At 41.8% G+C, this 17,475-nt stretch overlaps 1 protein-coding gene across 6 annotated transcripts; it reads right to left on the bottom strand.

The window, feature by feature from the left end:
* Positions 1–344: 344 nt before the first annotated feature.
* On the bottom strand, positions 345–12,717 carry MTX3 (metaxin 3). 6 transcript variants are annotated; one of them, XR_012635579.1, is made up of 10 exons: positions 12,597–12,717; positions 12,002–12,071; positions 9,729–9,805; positions 8,153–8,245; positions 6,927–7,109; positions 6,703–6,779; positions 5,712–5,869; positions 5,211–5,299; positions 2,133–3,882; positions 345–1,978 (listed from the first exon to the last, which is right to left on the bottom strand). XR_012635579.1 is itself a non-coding variant. In XM_074932409.1 (9 exons), exons 1-9 carry the CDS (start codon positions 12,675–12,677, stop codon positions 3,775–3,777), a joined length of 936 nt encoding a protein of 311 aa, XP_074788510.1. In that variant the 5' UTR covers positions 12,678–12,717; the 3' UTR covers positions 345–3,774. The 6 variants fall into 6 exon arrangements, 4 of the variants coding, with proteins under 4 accessions (XP_074788510.1, XP_074788511.1, XP_074788513.1 ...); XR_012635578.1 differs by having other exon boundaries at positions 345–2,291; positions 2,608–3,882; XM_074932409.1 differs by having other exon boundaries at positions 345–3,882.
* Between the last annotated feature and the right edge of the window lie 4,758 nt (positions 12,718–17,475).

Genomic DNA, 17,475 nt, shown 5'->3' with positions numbered 1-17,475 from the left:
GTCCTCTGCCATCCAGTGAATGAAGTTACTCAGGCACTGGTTTATCTAAATTTTGCTGTAACACAGCCCAAGGTTCACATTTAGTAAGATGTGAAAGCCTGGGCTTCCCTATTCTTCCCAAAAGCAGTTGTGTTGAAAGCAAGGACTGGTACTGAAGAGCTGCAATTAAAATTTAAAATCTGACCTCATGGATATGCTAAATTGTTTCAGTTTCTTGTCCTAGAAGTCAGCAGTTTTCTTTTTTTTTTTTTTTTATTTTTTATGGACAAGATAAACTTCTTCACAAAGAGTAAGAAAAATGTTTTAAAAAGTTACATAATTTCCATAAAAAACACTACTCAAACTCCACTAAAAATACAGTATTTTAATATTGGAACTATGTCCTTTGTTACAAAGAGATTTTGAAGACTGAGTGTACATATTCACAAAAGCAACAAACTAAGGCATATTCTCCATAGCCATGTTCATAAATTAAAGATTTTGAAAAGACATGTGATTTGATCTCATTTAAACCTTGTTAAGATACAGGCAGTAAAAATTTTCAACATAGTGGACTATCAGTTTATACAATTATCTTGAATATGAGCTAGATTAATTTCATATCACTGAAACAAATGATCAAGTAAGATCATGAAGCTTAAAGTGCTTATTAGAAACCCAACATTTCAATTAAGAAATGTTAAAGATATTACATTCCTTATGTATCAGGTCTGAAAGTACAGTATGTACACAATCTACAGTCTTGACTTTATAAATAGGAAATAATTTATCTATTGGGCTGTTCAGAAATTAATTGCCGATTTCAACCTGTATGTTTGAAGTGGCATATCTCAGCTCAGAACAAAATTTATTAATCAAAATAAAACCCATTAGAATCAACACATTTTTGCCAACGAAAAACAAGCATATTTATTCTGGTTGCATAAAATTCTGGACTTCTGGAGTCAATGAAGTCATCGAAGACAGTTTCGGCCTCCCCTTAGTTTCTGAAGCGTCTCTCGCACAGCTGTCGAGATGCTTGAAGAAGTGCTAGTCGGTGGCGAGAGGTCTGGTGAGTATGGTGGATGAGGCAGAGTTTCATAGCCCAGCTCGTTCAACCATTTCAGCATTGAAAGTGCAACATGTGGCCGCATGTTATTGTGGAGAAGGATTGGACCCTTTCTGTTGACCAGTGCTGGGTGCAGCTGTTGGAAGTTTCTGGTGCACTTCATTGATTTGCTGGACATACTTCTCTGCCATGATCGTTTCACGTGGATTCAGGAAGCTGTGATGGATTAAACCAGCAGCAGACCACCAAAGAGTCAGCATGACCTCCTTTTGGTGCAGATTCGGCTTTGGGAAGTGCTGCAGAGCTTCATCACGGTCCAACCACTGAGCCGATCATCACCGGTTATTGTAGAGCATCCATTTCTTGTCGCATATCACCGTACGGTCGAGAAACGGGTCGTTCTGGTTGCGAAAAAGAAGCGACGATGACACTTCAAAATGGCGATTTCTGTGATTCAATTCGTGCGGCACACATTTGTCGAGCTTCTCTGACTTTCCTATCTTCTGCAGATGCTCAGAAACAGTTGATATGCTCACCCCAAGTTCTTTTGCAAGTTCTCGAACAGTTGTGCATCTATCTGCTTCCACCAGAGCCTTCAATTCATTGTCGTCAATAGCAGAAGGATGTCTGCAACCTTCTTGAACTTCAAGGTCAAAATCATCACATCAAAATTTTTGGAACCAAAGTTGCACTGTCCGTTTGTGAACACTTCCCTGGCCATATACCTCATTGATGTTTCAAGCAGCTTGTGCTGCATTACATCCAAGTTTGAACTCGTAGATCTGTCAAAATTGCTGTTTTAACATCTGAACTTCAAACCTCCAAAATTTGTCAAAAACGCAGTTTATATTATAATTATACAGCATGAAAGTTCATAGCACGAGCTTTTCTAAAATATGTACCAGTATGCCAGTCGAGAAGGTACTGTTCCTGAAACATGTACAATGAAAATCACATTACAAAATGGAAATTAATTTCCGAACAGCCTAATATCCCAAACATGACCAGTAGCTGAAAGGAAGCTGAAAGACTATTTTGATTTGGCCAGAAAAAGGGAAAAACAGAACAGTTATGCCATACATACAGAATTCTGTATCCCAAGCGCTGCCATTCTGGCCAATCTCCTTGACTAATTTTCTTTACACCCACTGATGAAGCATCTGCTAGTGTGCTGCCAGGAGAGAATTACAGCATCTCTCTTGTAAAGGATTTGCTTGGATCTCCAGAACTGGCAAGGCTGCTTCTAAGAGAAAATGTAATGATGTGTAAGTCCCTTAATTAAACAGAAGAAATATAATGCAATATATTAGTTTGCAGAGCTACAACAATTCTGAACTAGACTGTCAAACAATAAAAATTTTGACGTTTTTTATTTTAGTTTTTGAACTAACTGTAGTGTTTATAAAAAAGTAAGACAAAACTAATTCAAAGGCATCTGCAACAAATTTAAAAGCCTACATCAGCTTTCTTATAAAGCTTGTCCTGGTTCAGCTAGGACAGGGTTAAGTTTCCCCAGCAGAGAGAGAGGGGGAAGGGATCTCCAGGCGGGTTATTCATACCATGCCCATGTCAGGTCTGCGCATGGGAACGTCCGGGCGTGGGAACTTTTTCCTTGGTGGCTTCTGGTGGCAGGAGCACACATCGGGTTTGTTCCATGACCACTGCGGTATTTTTCTGTATATCTTCTGTCTTGTTCACTGTTATTGCTGTTCATTGTTGTTATCATTGCCACTGTTGTTGTTCAGACTGTTTATCACACTGCTGTATTAGATTTCTTCTTATGTTAACCCGGGGTTTGTGCCTCACTGCCAGCCCGACCGGCTGAGGGTGGGGGAGGGGCAACGGCAACGTGGTCTCCGGTCCCAGCAGGGCCTAAACCACCACAAAGCCCTAACCAGTCCCTTTCAATCTGGAGATGCAATATGTTTGCTAGTCAAGTCTCTTGCCCTGACAGGAGCTAATCAAACTCTCCAGCTTACTACCAGTCCTTTGTGACTTTGACTTAACACTTTTGCAGCATGGGGTATTACCTTGTGCACAGGTTAAGCCTGTTTCACACAGGACTAATACCAGGTACCTGTGAAATGTTAGTATTGTACATCATAGTACTCTCCACAGCACACACGGTTTTCAAAAATCCCCATCAAAGTACAACATGACAAGTTTTCAAAAATACAAATGACCTTATAACACAAGACCCAAATGTTCAGGCAATTACAAATCTTTAACTTCGTTTCATTGCTTTTCATTTCTCAGCTGCCATGAAGGGCGATGTTTCATTTTCTTCCCAGTCTTTTCACTGATTTTGCAACTGGACTTTGTAATTTTCAGACACATACAAGAATATACCCACTCACATACAGTAACATGATTACAGTAAAATCAAAAGCCACAAAATAAAATAACAGTGAACATTCTGTAAGTGGAATTTTAACTTTTGGTCAACGTTTCTGCTAGGCTAAAGGCAAAAATATGCTGTACAGCATCACTTTAACATCTGCAGGAATAAGGCTCTTGCTTACTTCAGCCTCAGCATAGTGTGTGGTCAGCCTGAACTATGCAATTTCTTAAAAGAACAGGTAGACTGGAGATTGTAAAGCTGTATTTCTTCCCTACTTGTATCTATTAGAGATTCTTCCCTTGCAAAACAACATTCACATGAAAAAATTTACTGTGGTGCTGAGAAGAGCTGAAGGCAAACACATGTGTATGGGCAACAAAAGCTGTCAAGGTGACAAACGATTCAACGGACTTTCTTCTCCACCTGCAGCAAGCTTGAGCATTGTTAGCTTTCGAGGGGGATGCTGAGGACTCTTACGAAGGTTGTCATCCATCTGCAGAGAAATAACGAGAGCCTGATTTGGCAAACATAGAATATAGATTATATGATTAGTCTGTTTGACAGGACTGCCATTATTAATGCTGGTTTGAGGTATTTTTTACCCTGTTATTTCAAGCCCAGCCAAAACTGATGCCTTGATTCCTCTCCACTTCCAAATCTGTGCTTGTGTTAGAGCATATGGTGCATCAAACACAGGGCAAATAGGTGTGCTCCTGCTCAAATCATTTCATCAAGATTACTGAGGAAAGCAACTTTGCTACCTTCTTCTAAGAGGTCAAAGTTTCAGTTTTGTACAATAGCCAAATGCTACTAGAAAGCAGATCAAAAGTCAAACTGCTAACATCAATGGATGCCACATTCTGGAGGCATTGTGTGAATTTATATTAGTTACAGATTTCAAAAGTATTTAATAAAAAATCTGTCATAAGACCTTTTCAAAGACAGCTTAAAATTAATCTCTGAATATAAAGACTTTACATTTTAATAAGAAATCAAACTAATGCCCTGTATGTAATGTGGTATCAAAAACAGTCTAGTTACTACAGAATAAACAGAATCACAGAAGACAGCACAGGGGAGATCTCCAGAGGTTGTCTAGTCCATCCCATTTCTTCAACGTAGAGTCAGCTTCACCTAAATCATGCCTCACAAATATCTATGTAACCCATTCTTTAAAGCTTGCACAGCCACACTTCAATACCACAAAGAGGAGATACAATCAATACCTACTGCTAGAGAAGCTGATCATAGTTAAAAATCTGTTTCATACACTGATCTTTTTCAGGAACAAATGCCTTCTATCCTTCTAGTTAGTGTTCTGTCTGCATCAGAAAACTAATTATTCACAAGTATTTTTCACATAAGTTGCATAGCTTTTGAGTGACAGCCTTAGAAACAAAGAAATAAAAGCTAGATGTAGAACAAGCAAGAGAAAAGTGACTGTAGGTTAGTGACTACAACATTCAGCTGGGAGCAAGGAGAGTTGGCGATTGGTCTTAACTTGCAGGACCGTTTCTGAGTTTTGATCAATACATTTGCCTTCTCCTTTGCTAGAAGGTACACTTGCAGAAAGACACCCTTCTTTTGTTGGTATGTGCACTTCTAAAACAATGTTCTTTTGATTGTAATAGAAATACTTTTTAAGTACAAGGCTTCATTAATTATTCCTTTCAAATGATGTAACATTCTTCTTGCCTGTCTACACAAAGTAACTCACTAGAGAAGAAGCAATTAAAACAGAATGTCCGTTGCAATGCAAGAATATCTGTGAACAAGTAACCACAACGAAGCAGGAAAATTAGAGACTGAAGCAAAAGTAACCTTTTCGATCAAGTTGGATTCCTTATTTACAAGCTGTGTGAGTTTCTGCAGATTAGCATCTGCCATATCCTGTCCACCTGGAGAATGGCCTAGAGAGTGAAGGTAGAAGATGAAGAGTGAAAAGGTATTTACAAAAGCTGTTAAATCCTTAAAAAAGAAAAACACATTGGAGGAAATTTCATGCAATATTTTTATCCTAAGAAGAATTTAAGTGGAAAAGCCATTCCATGTGAGAAAAACAGATGTGTGAAGCATGAGCCATAGCACAGATATAGGTGCATTTTGCCAATGCTCGACAAGAGTCTAAAACTGAGTATTAACTCTTGCTTTTAATTTTCAATCCTTTCTGCACAACTTTGGAAGTTTCTCCACCTCATTTCCCCACAGCTCTAGCATAAATTACATAAACTTTAATTCTGCTTTGGTTCACAGATGGAATCCTGGAGTCCTATTCCAAACAAGTTTATACATGACAAAAAAGGGGAAAGAAACACATGTTACCTGAGACAGTTAACCTGAAGTAGCAAGTTAAAATATCATCACAGAATCGACACAGATTGGGAAGCTGTTTCAAATGTTCTTGTAATTGTACTCTCGGGAAGCACACTTTATAAATCGGTGCAAGGAAACCAAACACAAAGGCATCCAAGGTGGTAGGCCTGAAAAGAGTGACAAAACAAAAAACAAAGTGACTGAGGTAAGACAGTAATACCAATATGACTGTTTTCTGTGTATGTTGAAAACAACTCAGGACAGAACATAGTCAGCTCTTCTGGCATTTCATCTTTTCATATCAATCTGGTAAATGCTTTGTACAAATATGTACTGGTTTCAGCACCTCTGAACTAGAGACATGCCGGCAAGCTTAAACAGTAACTTCAGCCTTAAAATTCAGTCATACTGTCACATACAGTGATGAACAAGACACTTTAAAACACATTTCTGGCACTACAAAAGCCAAGCTGAAGGTGTCCAACTTCAGTGACTAAAGGAACAGATCATCCTTTTTAGGACCTGTTGGTGCTGTGTTGTTGGCAACATCTACTTCCTGCTCTGTGCACATCCTACAGGAAGAGGAGTGTTCCTGGACCTACATGCTCCTCCCATGAAGGTAGTGGCAACACTGCAGGCTTAAAGCATTTTTCTACATACAAGCTCAGAAGGTGACACTGAGTCAATAGAAAAGCATTCTCTAGAGCTACACTAACTCATCAACCACCTCACGTTTTCATACCAGCTACGGGCAGCATCTGTCTGTCTGTGGAAAAATGAAGGATAAGGAAGACACCACATTGCTTTAGTCCAAGTATTTCATTAGTGTCCTGTTTGCTCATTCAGATTTATCTGAAAAGCAAGGTGTGAGACATGAAACTACTGTGCAGCACTTTTAACATCCTGGCAGGTTGAAAAAAAAAAAAGTGTTCACAAAGTTATGTGGTACTTGTTTTATTAATCATTAAAAAAAAAAAAAAAACAAAAACGTCACACTCACGTATCTCCAAAGAAAAACTGAGTTGTTCCCAATCTCTTCGACAGGAGATTTAGGCACTCCTTGGCATCTCTGTATATCTGATGAGACACAAGACTGTCTAAGAGCCCTAGGTGTAGCAAGGCTAGTATGCACAGCATCATTCATCATTCGACAGGGTGCTACACTGTTCCAGTTCTTGTCTTTGACAGCACCATGTTACAAATTCTTTACTACACAACACACACCTGTGCTTCCACTTCAGTGAGACTGTAGAGTGGAGGTCCTCCCCTTGTCAGCAAGATCCTGTTCAGTGCTTCCCTGGACATCTTTCCAGGCAGATACAAACTCAGTGGGAAGGCAATCCTTGAAGCAAACCATGGCTTTGTCACACTGCAGTAATTTTCAGCCTCAACCCAGAAAGTGTGCAGCTGTATCAACACAAGGAAGAATACGACCAAAATTTGCATAAGAACAGCAGACATCTCTTAAAAGTTTGATGTGCAAGATCTCTGCCAGAGAATCGGAAGCACCAGGAATTACTGTAATTTAATCCATAAAGAATTATACTAATTCTTTTAGTGTAGGAGTATATAATTAAGGCAACAGCTACCTTCCACCTAAAGAACAACAAAAGTATTACATAGACCTATATACATGTGCATAAAATTACATACATGCTCATGTTTATGTACGTGTATATATATATACACCCACTCACACACCACACACACTGCACACAGAAAATACTGAACAAAAAAGTTGAGATGTACAGGATCAGGTTTGAACTATCTAGAATTTTTTTAATGAAATTTTACATAAATCTTAAAAGAAAAGAAATTATGAAATGATGAATTTGAAACCTTGCAGGTCGGCTAAAGAGGACAGCCTATGACATCATCTGCTCAGAGTATTTTTTTCTGTACAAATGGAAGCCAGTCATTCAAGAGATCCAATGTCTGGAGATTTTTATAGCTCTAATGTACGTACACTACATTGGGTGAGGGCATGTGGTCATGTGTTATTTAGAACTGAAAAATGAAACTACTGACGGGTATTTTAATTTCTCAAAAGTTCTAACTGAACAGTTCAAAAGACTTCTACAGTTGTGCACCCCACATCCGACCATATCTTACTCAAAGCTTTTTCAAAAGAATCAAATGAAACACAAAGTGGACAGAACAAGCTGTTTTCAGGATACTGTTTCCCAAAATATAACTAAAAGATAAAACATTCATAGGTGGCCTTTTAAAATGTCTTTCATAAACTCATTATTATTATTTCACACCCCAGAAACACAGACTTCTTTCCTTTTCAAAAGTTGCTAGGCAGTATGTCCAAAATTGGACTAACAAAGCAAATACATTCCAGTCAGGACTATGGCTGAGAGACTTGAATGCCTCTCATATTGGGCACCTCTCGCAGCGTTCACTTCCAAAATTCTGACCATTATAAAGTATTTCTCAATACTTACCAGAGCAGGAAGCAGTTTCTCTTCAAGTAGTGCAATATATGCAAGTGTATCAGCTCCTTGTTTTGCAGACAATTCATAATCAGCATTATATTTCTATGAATTATAAAGAAAACCAAACATACTACAGATAGTGTTACACAGAACTTTCCAAAAAGATGATCAATGCAACCCAAAGCTGCTTTAAACTTAACAGCTATCAAGTCAGTAAGTGTAACATTTTGGGGGACAGGAAGCATGTGATCATTAGAGTTTCTTTACCTTTTAGGCCAGCTATGTCAAACCTCCTCGCATCTCCCTTTTCTGCTTTCCCATTCTTAAGATTTTTGGGCCCTCCTATTCCCAAAATAACTCATGTCTCCTTCCCACTGCTTCCCAAGAAACTGTCCAGTGATACAGGGGCAATTTTTCAGTACTTAGGGATGCAGCAACACTCTGGCATGTCCCCATCTTTATCTCTGAAGAAGCATCTGGCACTTAAGCTGCTGTAAGCATAAAAAGGCAAGTGTTCCCTCCTTTTGCTTTTAATTACCATTCTAAGAGTTTAGAAATTGGATGCTAACAATATAAGGGACCAAATGCAGAGCTAAATTAATGCAGTTACAGCTGACTGAGCTTTTAATTCTAACACTGAATCTTTTCAAAGTACATTAAAAGGGTTGATAACTTTTTCAGGGGGAGAGGAGTTTTGCTTTATTAATTTAAAAACAAAAGGTCAATGCTGACCCTTAGATACCTGAAAAGCAAGCACACTACTGTTATATTTTAATTTGAAGAGGGAGGGGTTTCCCAACATTGGGAATTCTTTGGTATTTAAATGACGATGAAACTTCCAAATTTTAAAACAACTGCCTAAAATCCCAACTCAAATATGCAGTTTTCAGATTCTGTTTTTCTCCCCTCCAAAAGATTTAGTTTCACTAACATAGCATTCATCAGATAACCATCTTGACTAGGCAGAAACTGAATTTCTAATGTAAAATCAGAATAATGAGCTGGAAGAACATCTTAGAAATAAAAAGACGATGCCATGCATACTAGACAACTTTATACTTTGTGAAAAGAAAAATCATATAGCTTTATTCTTTGTGAATAAACCACTAAGAGGTCTGCAAAAGGCAAGCAAGAGGGGACTACACAGTAACATGATGTGCACCAAAAATGCCTGCAGGCATTTTTATGCTAGAAGCTATAGAAAAACTATGTAGATTAAGAACAACGCTGTATGGACCCATTCAAGCAGTTAAAACCACGTTTCCCAAACTGTGGTATCTTAGGTCTCCAAAGCCTAATGATGTTAAATGTGTTATGTGGGAAACTGCTCAATTATGGTCAGTTTGTTGTACTTTTCAATGAACAGTTTTCTCGTGCCTATTTTTAAATCTTTCACATAACTGACTATCAAGCTTTAAAACAGCAATCTGTTATCTACCCTTCTGCAATTCTCATGCATGTATGAAAAATAGGAAAGCACTGGGTCTGAACTGAGTTCCAGGTTTTTGAAAGCCTGTATCCATGTATACAGAGGGCATGCAGAGTCACCACAAGACAAAAGAAAACAAATCTTCTTAAGACCTACCTGCTTTCTTAAGAAGTTTAGTATTTTTGCTGGCTGAGAAATAACAATGTCTTCTGATATCAAGACTGGTACATCTCCTAGAAGGCATAAATAACACAGTCAACAATTTATATGGATGAGTTCTAACGTAACTAGAAAGCAATCAGTCATTTCATCTAGTTTCCTTTTCTCCATAGCACTCTCTGATCTTCCTAACACATGCACATAAATTAAGCTTTACATACGAGGGGAGTTCTACGAAGTGTATTGTTTCCTTCACTAATAACAATACATTAAAATGGGCCCACATCAAATCAGACTGAAGACAATGTCTTCTGCTGTTACTGATTTTATTATCAGTTGAAATTAAATTGTGTTTGATTTTAATATAAGTATAGAATTAAGGGATATTTTAGTAAAAATCATTTTACATTTATTGTATTTTGAATCTAGCAACCAACTGCTATTCTAAAATTCTCTGTACAGCCCTGTACCAAGGCCAAGGGGATTGGTCATAATTGTTTAGTAGGAACGGTTAGAACCTAGGTAACGAAACACGAGGTGATTTGTAAACTGATTTATAATACATATACAGGATTAGAAGAATGCAAGTAGTTGTCAAGGTCCAGCATTAATGGGAACTGAGGGAAGTAACCGTAACAGCTTGCAAGTAACTGTGTCCTTAAGCAGAAGGTAATTCCGGCAGGGGGAGATCGCAACCACTGACTCATGGACCACCTACTCACATTACACCCCAGACCCATTTCTAGACATTTCTAACCTTTACTGCGCAGAAGCGGAAGTAGGAGGAGAATATGTTAATGATTTATTGGAAGTTGTATGCTTATGTATGAAGACTTAATGAATAGGTATGAGTCAGTTCTATATAAGGTGTATGATTCTGGTGCCTGGCACATGTTGTTGGTGAGAGCACTCCCCTACACGTCCGGCCATCAATAAAGAAGTGTCTGCTTATCTGCATCAAATTGGTGTCGATAAGTTATTTTTATCCCGGATTTCGGTGACACTGCTAGATACCTGACACTGTGAGAACCAGGCTACCTGTCTGTACTTCAGATGTTCACCTTAAGACAAAAATTCTAGCCCAGTGCAACCCCTGTCAACCCATTAACCACTGGGCCTCTCCTTCCTTCTACTCCAATTTTTCTCTGCCCTTCCCCTCCAAATCCATTTGAACCACCAAACATTGGGTTTTCTCCAGCCTTCCTACATCCACTGCATAACCATGAACTATTCCAGAACCCTTCTGCCAGAAGCTTACTGGTCAGCCTTTACTCAGATTGCGGGATCAAAGACTGTAAAGTGTTAACATCTCTGTAAGGGGTCTATCTTATCGCACATTCACAACATAACTGCCACAATGAGCCTAACATGACATGCTGCTAATTACTGCTGAAGAATCAATTATCAGCAACACTGATTCGGATTTTTTTAAAATGGATTTTATATATTTTGAATATGAAGAAAGCCACTGAACTTTTGGCAAGTACATCCAACTAGTTCTCAGTATTTTCTGCTAACAGGAAACAATACACTGAAAAGCAAGAGTCAAAGTCGCCACTTCTGCAATGGATACAGTAATGCCTAAACTGATGATGTGCTAAAGTGTAAATAACAGAGTACTTCAACTCTGCCCCGATTTTACCTCTCTGAAATACACCAAGACAGTAACTTAAACGCTGACCAAACAGATAAGCAATAAGTATCCAACATGAAGAAGTCCCCTCTGATAGATTATCTTCAACTTCTCTGGCAACTAGGTTTTCAGCCACCCTTTCTAAGTCAGCCTCTCTAACTCACACAGTACTAAACATCCCAGTTCTTTGAGGCTCACATTCCACTTCCAACTGTACCAGCCCATTAAATTACGTATAATTAAAGAACACTACTTCCATACACAAGTTTAGTTACCATCATTATAAATATGTGATTTGCAAAAAGCTTAAAAACTTGTTTTCACTAAACCATCAATTTAGACTGTCTGACAAACAGGTATGTACTTGGCACCACCACTTTACTGACTGCTGCTTCACCCATAAGGATTTTACTAAATTATCCTTTGAGGCCCTTTATTTTAGTCCCACAAAATCCATTACACTTGATCCTGTAAGGTCATTTATTGATGTATCATAAAAGCAGGTAGACTTCACTGGGGCTGGTTACACTCATGATCACAAAACCAAAGCAAACTCAGAAACAATGAAGAAATTGGAACCTGCAATTAGAACGTGACTATGACATTTTAAAATAATAGAAAAACACCAAGATGGTACCTTTTGGAGCTCTCCATGAGCTATTTATGGTATTCAGTGTTAGGGGAGCACCAGAAAATTTGGCATATGCCTGCAATAAAGATTGAGGGGAAAAAAATCCAGTCACTACGTGTAAAAGTGTAAGATACCACTTGAAAAGATGTTTTAAGCAGCTTTAGTGGTCTAATGCGTTTATCGGAAATGCTGCCCGTTAAGGCCAAAGCCATGCAGAGGCCCCGGGAAGGCACGACGCCCTCGGGAGCGGCAGCAGCCCCCCCGGGCTCCACGGGGGAGGGACACAAATGTCCACGACGAGGCGGCTCCCTCTGGGGAAAAAAACGGGCTCCGCGCCGCCCTGCCAGGCCCCGCCGTGGGCCCAGTCGCCGTCGCTTCCCGCCCCGGCCGAGCGTGGCGGCAGCGGCAGGGCCCTCGCCCGGCACAGGCCCGGCCGCGGGGCGATGGGGGCGGGCGCGCCCCTCGGCGGCAGCACCGCCTCTCTCGGGGGCAAGAGCCCCGCGGACAGCCGTGCCAGCGGCAGGAAAGCCCCGGGGCGCCGTCCGTCCCTCCCGCCTTCCCTCCCTTCCTCCCGGGGCGGGTGGCGGCCGCCGGCCGTTACCATGACGGTTAGTGACTCCGGGTGCAGGGACGGCAGCCCCGAATCGCCTCCCCAGCAACTCAGCTCCATGGGAGCCGCCATCTTGTCCGCCGCCCGCGCCGGCCCGGGAGGCGCGGCGCTGCGCTGCTGCTCTCGCACGGCGGCTCCCGAGCGCCCCCGGCCGCGCCTCGGGGAGGGAGAAGCCCGCGAGGGGCGTGCGCGCCTGAGGGGCCGCCACCGCCTCTCGGGCCCGTGTGGCCGGGAGGTCCCCGCGTAAGGGTGTCCTGCCCTCCCCATGCTGACCGCCGGCTGCTGCCGAGGCCGCGGGCGAGGCTGCTGGAGGCGCCGCTGAGGGCGGACGGGCGTTGGCGGCCCGAAGCCGTTGCCCTGGGGGGAAACGCCGCTCGCCCTGAGGCACCGTCCTTTCACTCGTGAAACTCCGTGGCTTACCCAACCGCGTGGCTGAGAACTCCAGCTCCCTGCTTCTGTTATTCATGCTAAGTTGTGACGTTATACAGGAGGAGAAAATGTGGCTTTCCAGCAATTTGCCTTTAAAAATAACGAACTCTGATCATATGGTACCAGTTTTGACCAGGTTATAATGATAACCCATTCAGTGTGTTTTTTTACTGCGGACCTCTAAAGGCATCAAGTTGTCAGCTGTTCCATTTCAGTGTTCATGCAGACATGCCACAGCACATCTAAATACTAAGTCAAATATTTGTTTCCATCCCTCCCCCACAAGGAAAAAATAGCACATGCTGATTTAAAAAAAAAAAAAACCTGCACTGACCACCCTCAATGAGGTCTTCAATCTGTGAAGAGATGAGGAGGGCAAGGGCAAAGCTACATCTGTCTTCCCCAACCCCACAGATGCATGGTTTCTGATCATTAAATTTGTGGCAGAAAGTGTCATGATAAAAATCTACGACACAGATCTGAGTTCATTCTGCTCCACTTTCTGAGGAACATGGAAGAAACACCTATCCATTTTTTCCTCAGAAAAACATCACTGGCAATGTTACTAGTAGCAAAAAAAAATTTTTTTTTTAATAGCTACATTACATTTCCTCCTGTAAGCCGGTACTTAAGGCACATATTCTTAAGGTCACCTTTCTTCTCTTTTCCTCTCTTCAGGGACCGGCTAACTTCTAGTCAGTCTATCCAGGTACTTTGCTTTGGCCTGTTCACCGTGTGATCGCCTTGCTGAGATGTGCAGACTCTGGAGGCAAGGGTGGCTCCTAACAGCTGTTTCCATAACGAGGAGAAACCAGTTTATGGCTCTTCAGGCAGGCTGCAAGAAGGGTTAGGAGATAAATAGGAGAGTAAACTTCCTTTGCATTGCCTTAGGGCCCAATTAATCTCTGTGCTGTTGTGGAGACCACAGCGACACTGGCAAAAAGGCAATCTGCATCTGTCCTCCCCCATCCAAAAGCTCTTCAGGAACCTTTTCCTCTTGACTGCCCGAGTGGAATTCCTATTAGTGTAAATGAAAAGTAAATAGGTGCATTGAGAATGGATATCTGCCTCGACTTGAAAACGTGGGGCTTCAATTTGTGTTTCTGAAAAAGCTAAACTTCTGAAACCCATGTTTGAAATCTTTTGCTTTACATAATTTTTATGAAAATATGGCAGGATCAAACCCAGAAGTATCAACATAAATATGGAAGGATATGGCTTAGAGCTGATATTTCACTTGCATTAAGATTTCCGTATTATAATTGCCCATGAATCCTGATTTTTAACCATCCATATAATTCCATAAAAAGTGAGTCTGCTGATGTGTGTTAGGAGCAAAATATGGAAGCTTAATTAAGCAGCAGGGATTCCTTTCTGCTTTCCCTACCCCATTACTTGGAATTTAAGAAGTCACAAACACTTCTGTAAAGCAAAATCCATAATGTTGGCAGCTTCTCTGTATGCTTGGAATTTTACTGATTTATGTAAAATAAGCCAGGACAAATATTTTAATGGTTGAGGTTTAGTGGCAGATCCTATATAAGAAATTGCAGTCATGTACTTCTGTAAGAAACTTCCTTACAAAATGTTTCTGGCTTTATGAAAGTTTCTTGAAAACACCATGTCCAATAATCATGTTTTGATTCTTGTCCAGGATACTAATCCAGTAAGTTAAGGTGGATTTTATACTTCAGAGAATACACAAGAGTGAAAAGGCAATAGCTACTGTTCCATTGTTTTTATTGAAAATTACGATTAGAAGGTCAAATATCCCCTTACAGACAGCAGGTAAACATACTTTGTGAAAGTCCCTTAGAGAAGGTTGTGCTTGAGTGCAAAATCGCCTTCAGTCTGTAACATACTCCAATAATAAAACTCAGCACAGAAATGAAAATCAGCATAGAAATTAAAACTCGAAAAATTACAATGACCTTTATGTATACTGGTTAAGTTCATCTAAACATGGACTTAAGCATCTGCTTATACACACTGTGAATGGGTTCCCTTCTGTTGTATTGTGCAGCATGCTCTGTTTGCCAAATACTGTTTCCATGTGCATTCTTGGTGAGTAAGCATGAAGAATAAACAGATGTAGAGCAAGAACAGAATATGTTCCTCACAAATCTAACATTAACGAGTATATAATGCTACAAGATCCTCCTCCCATAGGAGGATTTCCTCCCAGTATCAGTGCAAGAGACTCCTACTCCTTTGTAGTTAAATCAGAACTGAAAAATTTTTAATAAATATTTTTGACAGAGAAGGAAATTTTTCAAGAAAACATTTTCCATGTTTGGATAAATAAATTACATAATAAATGGTTGCAAATAATTGATGGTGTTCCCTTAGGTAGGTGAAAGCAAAACTTTACTATCCTTTTATCCCCATTTTTTTTTTTGTCTGCTATAGTCACTGAATAATACAGAACTGTCATGATTTTGCAGACCTTTATGATGTTTTCATGTAAGGCATTTAAGCCTATGGCATCAAAGAATCCTCTTTGGCGATGATGGGCTTCTCCTTAATAGACAGTAGAGCAACGTCAGTGCTGGTCTAGGTCCACGTATTAGCCTCTTCAGCACCTGTGCTGTCTGCATCCTTTAGGGTGGGTGTGAGTTATGAACTGAGACTTCTTTCTAAGGAGCTTGTGGCACTGTATGTCCTTCATTCTTCCTTTTTTTGTTCTATATCCATGCCTCCTGCTCTACCTCCTTTCAGCCCCGCTCTTTCTCCCTGCTCCATAGCACTCTGCACCTGCTGCTCTGTTTTTCTCACTCCACTGTGCAGCTCCCTGCCAGCCTGCTGACACTGACATATCATCCTGTCATTTTAATTTGTTGTGTGGAGACATATATGGAAGAGCAGAGGGGTGAGGAGGAGGAACAGCACTGTACCTGGACACACTGGATATGGGGGTGCACCCTCCAGCTTGGCGATGGGCAGAGGAAGAAGTGAGCAACTAAAGGAGTGGGTCAACACTGTTAACACAAATAAACTAAGAATCAAGGTGTGTTATAGGGTATATACCATGCAAAGAGGGCAACGAAAGGGCGTGTGAATAGAGGTCAGCTGAAGGTATTTGAAAACCCCACTGCACCTGCACTGGAGAGGAGCCCGCATCCGCACTCTGCGCCGCAGCGGAGCTGCCCGGGCAGACCCTTCGCAGCAGGCTCCACAGCCCCAGGCCCCCAGCGTGCTGTGTTTCGCTGTGCACACAATGAGCCCCCCAAGGGCTGTTCTCTGTGGTGCTCGTTAGCCGTACCCATCAAGCCTGATGTGACTGAACATTAATCAACACTCCTTTTCTCACTTAACACAAAATTTGCCTCCTGTTGTTGCCTTTCTTTTTGTGATGTAGATACTATCAGACAGCTCCAGCTATTGCAACTGTGTGCTGGGTAGCAAGCTGCAAGGGGGCCAGGCATGGCTTCCTGGGTTTCTTCTGACGTGGCAATGGTTTGTCTGCAGGGATGCAGAGCAGCACAGGACAAAGAAGGCTGTGCAGCCAGTTGGGAAGCCCACCATGTGCTGTCAGCTCGTGAGCAGGAGAAGCACCTTGCAGTTCTTCTACTGCAACGGGGTCCCGTGGGACACCCCTTCCTTTGCGAGCAGAAAGCATGGGGAGGGTGGGGTGGCCTGCCTGATGGGTGATTTCACATGGGCATGGAAGAAACTGGTTGCACAGCTGCACAGGCCCAGAGGGGCTTGCTCACTTGTTCCCTTTCTCCTGTGCTTTCTTCACTTTCTTAACATCTTCACTTTCTTAACCCATGCAGAGGCTAGAATATTCTGGAGGAGAAACAATGGGATAATGACATCCTGGGGGCACACACAGTACTGAAAACTGTAGTTGAAAGAACGTTTTTTTTAAAACTGACTTTGGTTAAGTCAGCAGGTTTGGGAGGTTGTAAGACAAGCAACCTTTTTCAGTACCCGCAATCTGGTCAGTTTGAGGTCTCCCAATGCTCTCTAAATGAAATGGAGGAGTGGATGGTACGTTCCTCACTTTGCCAGTCAGTCTTCTAGAAACCCCACTCGCCCCAGCCTGCCACCTGCACGACCCCTTCTGGTGACACTCTTGGGAAAAGCGATGAATTAAATTCCTGCCAAGACCAAGTCTATACACCAGAGCATCCCTATCCTTTTTGAATTCAAGGCCATTAAACGCGTTTCGGTTTCCAGGGTTCCTCAAAGGGAGACTCCAGCCAGGATCACGACAGGCGTTGATTTTGCTGGACCTCGGCAAGGTCTCCATTTCTGCCCGGGCTCTGACACCCACCGACGCCGGTCGGTCCCGGCTCGGGCCCCGGCGGTTCGCTCTCTTCTGCTCCATCCCGGCGTTCGGCCGTTTCCCACTGCGACCCGCGACGGCCCGGCCCTACCCCGGCGCAGCCCCCTCCCGCCCCCAGGGGCCGGGGGAGCCCCGGCCAATGGCCTGCCG

This window comes from Athene noctua, chromosome Z (assembly GCF_965140245.1).
Source record: "Athene noctua chromosome Z, bAthNoc1.hap1.1, whole genome shotgun sequence".
Lineage (NCBI taxonomy): Eukaryota > Metazoa > Chordata > Aves > Strigiformes > Strigidae > Athene > Athene noctua.
The sequence above is the reverse complement of the archived record's forward strand: the minus strand, read 5'-3'. Positions and strand labels throughout refer to the sequence as shown.